At 42.3% G+C, this 5,606-nt stretch overlaps 2 protein-coding genes across 6 annotated transcripts in view; one reads left to right on the top strand and one right to left on the bottom strand.

Moving 5' to 3' along the window:
* Window positions 1-172: 172 nt before the first annotated feature.
* Window positions 173-1,594, top strand: LOC109540080 (serine/threonine-protein kinase rio2; the record flags this gene model as incomplete). Its single annotated transcript, XM_019908271.2, is given in 4 exon segments — window positions 173-727; window positions 792-934; window positions 988-1,237; window positions 1,304-1,594. Coding segments are annotated over 4 exon segments (1,115 nt in total), but the record flags the coding sequence as incomplete, so codon positions are not given.
* Window positions 1,595-3,931: 2,337 nt separating this feature from the next.
* The window catches only part of LOC109540078, a 9,989-nt gene continuing 8,314 nt past the window's right edge, over window positions 3,932-5,606 (bottom strand). For 2 of the 5 annotated variants that reach the window (XM_048665822.1, XM_048665820.1), the window contains 2 exons: window positions 5,225-5,357; window positions 3,932-4,923 (listed from right to left, as the gene is read on the bottom strand). In XM_048665822.1, the coding sequence (XP_048521779.1) occupies window positions 5,239-5,357 (119 nt within the window). In that variant the 3' untranslated portion in view covers window positions 3,932-4,923; window positions 5,225-5,238. Of the gene's footprint in view, window positions 4,924-5,224; window positions 5,361-5,606 lie in introns of all 5 variants that reach the window. The other 3 variants (XM_019908265.2, XM_019908266.2, XM_048665821.1) reach the window with 2 other exon arrangements.

The raw sequence follows: 5,606 nt of genomic DNA, 5'->3' as shown, positions 1-5,606 counted from the left end.
ATCCGCCCTTGGGTTGTGTGTTAACAGTAAAACGTTCCGCAGAAATAAATTTTATATTATTCTCTCCCGAGTTTATATTGCTCTCTCTCTCTCGATTTTAAATTCCTCTCTCGCGCAGTGTGGGTCAAAACGTAACCGGCAACATTGCATGTCAGGTCTTTGGTGACACTTACTTCAAACTTCATTAGTGTCAGTGTAATAAGCACTTTATTGGTAACTTGTCTTCTTCTATGGGTAATAAGTTGCATGCTGTTTATAATACATAGTGTTAAATATTTAAAACTAATTCATTCGAAATGGGAAAATTGGACGTGAAAATGTTGAGGAACCTCGGGCCTGAGGATTTCCGAGTCCTCACCGCAATAGAAATGGGCATGAAAAACCACGCGCTAGTGCCGGGAGCCCTGGCAGCTGCCATAGCTCATTTGAGACGCGGGGGCATAGGCAAAAGGTTGAAGGAATTGTGCAAGCACAAGCTGCTGAGCTACGACCGAGGTGACAAGTACGATGGGTACCGTCTAACGAATTCTGGCTACGATTATTTGGCGCTGAAATCGCTGCTGCAACGCGATGCAGTCGACGCCTTTGGGAACCAGATTGGCGTGGGAAAGGAGAGCAACATTTACATTGTGTCTGCAGGGGGGCAGGAAAGGTGTCTCAAGTTGCACCGCCTTGGACGCGTGTGTTTTAAGAAAGTCGTGGAGAAACGTGACTATCACAAGAACAGGTACTGTTCACATCAACCGCCTCCTGTTACAATATTAAACTGCTTTGTTTTGTAATCTGCACAGAAAGTCCGCCTCCTGGCTGTACCTGTCTCGCATATCAGCGACCAAAGAGTTCGCTTATATGACTGCCCTGTTCAATCGCCAGTTTCCAGTACCTGAGCCTTACGACTTCAATCGCCACTGCGTGGTAATGGAACTAGTCAAAGGTGAGTCGTTCGTTAGTAGAACTGGATGAAGATTTAAATAATATCTTCTACAGGCACTCTTCTCAATCACGTGCAAAGTCTGAACAATGTGGAGGCTCTTTACGACGCACTGATGAACCTGATAATGAGATTCGCTGAATATGGAGTCATTCATGGCGACTTCAACGAATTCAACATCATTATCACTGAGGACGAAACCCCCGTCATTATAGATTTCCCTCAGATGATGTCCATTGATCATGCAAACGCGCAAATGTACTTCGAAAGGGACGTGCATTGCGTGAACAACTTCTTCAGGAAAAGGTTAGTTGATAAAAATGGCTTTTGGCCTGACAGAGACCTTTGACTAGACAGAGAATTTTCTTGCAGGTTCGGCTACGAAAGCGAAACATTCCCTCAATTCTCAGACGTCGAGCGCTTCGCCAGTATGGATACAGAGGTCAAATGCACAGGATTTAAGAGAGAAATGGCTCAGTGCTTTGAGGCGGCAGGAGAGCGACTCGACGACGATTGCTCTGAATCTGAGAATGGAACGACCGAAGAAGCTGATAAATCATCCGATGATCAATCGGAACCGGAAGACACATGCTCTAAATTGGACGAAGTAATTGAAGACTCCAAATTGGCCGGAGACCTTGATAAGGCATTAGGACTAGATGATTCTGATAAGAACGAGGAGGATGGCGCACACCCGAAAAACCTCGACCTTTTATCAATGGATAAGATCGCAAGATACATGAGAGGCTTGGAAGTTGCCTATCCACTGCGAGAAGACTCTGATGAAGCCAGCGCTTCTCGCATTGAAACTCGATGCAGTGAGAGCGTCTACGAACCATCAATTTCATCCGTAGCCAGCACGATTGCACCAGATGAGGCCAAACGCCGGATAAAGAAGCAGCAGCAGTCGAAAAATTCGAGGATTCAAAGGAAAAAGTGTGTACCAAAGGGCGATGCCAATGCAGTGACTAGAAGGCGGAAGGAGAACAAGTGCAATGTGCAGGAGAGCAGCGGCATTTGGTTTTGAGGTTTGTCAGACTTTTTCGAATGTAAATAAACCGGGACTTATATACTAGTTAAACGTGATTCTTTGACAACTCCTAATGTAAAAAGCACCAGAATGACCACAGCGCGTTAACAGTAAGTGTTCGCTTTAGATGCGCGGTGTAACGCCCCCAAGCAACCCCAATATTCGTTAGTGTGGAAAATCTAACTGCCAATAGACCGGTATCATGGTAGAGCAAAGTCCTCAAACCCGTGAAAGTTTTCAATATGTCCCTGAAAGCTCAAAGGTGACAAAAATCCTGCTTGCTAGAGGGCAAATTGTAGATTAACATCAGCGAGTTTTAAAAAAGCGCGTTTTTTCAACGGAAATCGCATTTCCAATTGAGAAAATATCTCCAAACAGTAGAGGAAAACTTGCTTTTTTAGAAAATCTGCAAATGTTAAGGAAATAATTCTTAGAATCTTCAAAAATTGGACATCAACAGTTTGACGTGACATGTGAGTTGACGTTCAGTAGACCCTGGTAACCAAAGAGATTTGTCATGTTGGTACACACATTTTGTTTAAGCTACCAAGATTAATTCAAACATACTCAAAATAACAACAAAGGTAAACAAACCCAAAAAAATTCAAACGATCTAAGACGCAAATCAGGGCAGGGATTTAAAATCCATGTTTCAAACTTTTTACATTTGAAGGTGGTTTCTTACATGAGAATGAGATAGTGACAATTTTCGTTTCTCTCGAGCAATACTATGTGTGTCTTCAACGGATTTAAAGCTTTTTAAAAAGTCACACTAACCATTTAGAAGCCCATTTGTGCACCCAAAGCGTCCATTTCCATAGTTGCCAAATCCTGGAGAAACCTTTCAAATGTGGGCAAGGTTTACATGGCTGCCGCAAGTTGACACCAAACGTCAGTGGGATTTGAAAACTCGCGTTTTTTCCACAAAAACCGCAGTACCGATCGCGAACAAGCCCCGCACCACTAGAGGAAATCGTAGTTTTCCTGAAAATCCGCAATTCTCCGCGCAAAAGTGGAAAAAACCTGAAGCTTTTCGAACTTTTTGCCGAGCAAATTGCAAGCGGTCTTTCCTATTCGTTGACAAACAGTGGACTAATTTGACGTAATGTCAGGTAAGTTGATATTTTAATTAACTGGAATCACAGCAAAATCGCCTTTAAATGAATTCTTCTGGCATAGTTGGGGTAAAACTTCCCCGGATCAGTCAAAACTTGCGAATTTTACCTGCAGTTGTACGAAAAAACCTGCATTCAGATGGGGAAAGTGAGCATTTTACCCAAGTAACCTGAGACAACGACTGATCTAGTTCGACTTCCACCCTAAGGATTGTTTACTTGAGAAGTTGTGCCACGAGCCGCGTTCCAAATTTCCAACCCTTTGACACCCTCCCAATTACGACACAAAGGTCAGCAAAAGCTGGTAAACTCCATTATTGGCACCTTTATGTCACCCATGTCAAACGAGCATTTTTTTCATTCAAAAACCGCGGTGTAAAAGTGCGTTGAGGATGCAAAGTGGCACAGAGGCGGGGGCCACTAAAAGCATGCTAAATCAATCAAAACGCTGCCCGATTTGCCTGGACAGTACCAAAAACAAGCACATTGGGGTGCCCAACAGATGCAGCCACAAGTTCTGCTTTCTGTGCTTGAAAACATGGTCAAAGCGAAAAAACACTTGTCCGATGTGCCGCGCGAGATTTCGCAGTATAATTGGTAAACGCATACAAAAACGCTACTTGAGCCGGACGGCTGAGTTTTGACTTTTCCAGTGCGTAGCCGCTACACAAGACGATTCTTACGAAGAATATCAGTCAGGAGGCCCAGTGTAGAGTCGAAGGACGAAGATCAAACCTACTCGGTGTTCTTCGATGGCGTCCATCGGGCAGTTTTTCGACTGCTGGGCGGCATTGTTTAGAAGCATGTTTTTAAACGAGAAACCGCCAGAAACGGAAGGTGTCCACTCAACCCCAATTTCCACATTTGTACAGTCCTTTTTATTAAAACCTTTAGTTAGCACTTATTCTATCTAAACTACTTAATTGGTGCCTTATTGCCGTACTTCAGTGCGCTTAAAATCCGTCCAGATACGAAGGAAAATGAATTATTTCCCGGGCTAATGGACGTACGCAATTCGACTCTAATCTCTTATCGCAGAGAAACGCAATTTATCATCTGGACATCATCAGACAACAACAGCTACGCAGTAATTTCTATATAAATATTCTAAATCCTAAGCTGGATGATTTGACGCACAACCAAACAGCATGGGTCTATTAAAAAATAACTCTATTCGATCAATATATACACTTAATAATGCAGAAGAATATACAGCATCCTTGTGATTATTCTAATTTATACAAAGTCACTTGCCTAGATCGGTAAAATCGCAACCCTGGCCATTAGGGGAGTTTTTCTGGGTGTAAACACGTCTTTAAACAAAAAAGCTTGTAAAGAATGAACCAGAATATTAATTACTTTGCTGATAATAACCGAAAAGCCATGTGAAGCCGCTATTTTATCGCTATCGGTGGTTTCAATCGTGTCATTCACATGATCGAAACCCACTTGATTTGACTACGGCGCTGTTGATTGGACCAAGCGGCGCCCAATGGACCTTCCTGGCGACTTAACTGTATGTACATAAATATCTCGCGAAACTGACTGTATAAAGAAAAACTAAAAAATTGTCTACTTATAACTATACGCAACATTGAAGGTGTGTTAAATTTTAATACTGATAACTTACAACAACGCGCTACGTGTTCAGCACCATGCACTAAACGCGTGCAAGCTGCCACCTAATCGCATGATAGCCATACGCAAATTCCGGTCTTGGGCTTTTAAGCTAAACGCTAAATTCGATTCGATCAATCTGTACTGTACACTAAACCCGTTTCTCTTGTCTTTCCTGGCTGCATCCTCAGAAAATGAGGCATCTTATCCCGAACTCCGAGGAGCGACATCTAGAATCAAAGATTGAACATTAAAACAGAGCCCAATTTACACGCATAGACTTGGATTGGTCTCATCAGTCTATACTGACCCCTCCTTTATACAGAGTGTCTACGAAATACGTATCGTGAAGTCAGTGGCGTGCATGCCGCTGTTATTGGATATTTTTTAAGCCTTTTTGAAGAATAAAATTAAACCTTAGAGACTGTTTAATGCCGAAGTTGAAAGAAAGAAATGAACAAGAAACTACTTGATCCTGAATTTAGGGTAGTTATTTCGGAGACACCCTGTATAGAGGAATGATGGACTCACCAATAAACTGACGTTCATTTTTGAACCATCGTGTACATGGGAAATTTACCGTTCAGCTTGATTTTCTGAAACTTTCGGTAGGTTTTCAGCTTTTTGGCCGCGTTCGCTGTTCGACTCGGGTTCATTTCCGCTTCTGCTGCAACAAATGTGACACTAAGAAAGTGCAATTCCCAGATGGCATTTGATATTCTATGAATATCCCAGAATGTTCAAAAAATATACCGAACATTGCGGAAATATCCTGGCAATATACATGGTTGAACATTCCTAACATGAATGTTCGTGGAATATGCATGCATGTATATTCATCAAAGTTCATAAAAAGTATGTCCTAGGTATGTACATATTGGGTATATGTGCAGATGAACATGCCAGGTATGTA

This window comes from Dendroctonus ponderosae, unplaced genomic scaffold (assembly GCF_020466585.1).
Source record: "Dendroctonus ponderosae isolate FM_Combo_2020 unplaced genomic scaffold, Dpon_F_20191213v2 Dpon_F_20191213_4, whole genome shotgun sequence".
Taxonomy (NCBI): domain Eukaryota; kingdom Metazoa; phylum Arthropoda; class Insecta; order Coleoptera; family Curculionidae; genus Dendroctonus; species Dendroctonus ponderosae.
This window is presented reverse-complemented; position numbering and strand designations above follow the sequence as displayed.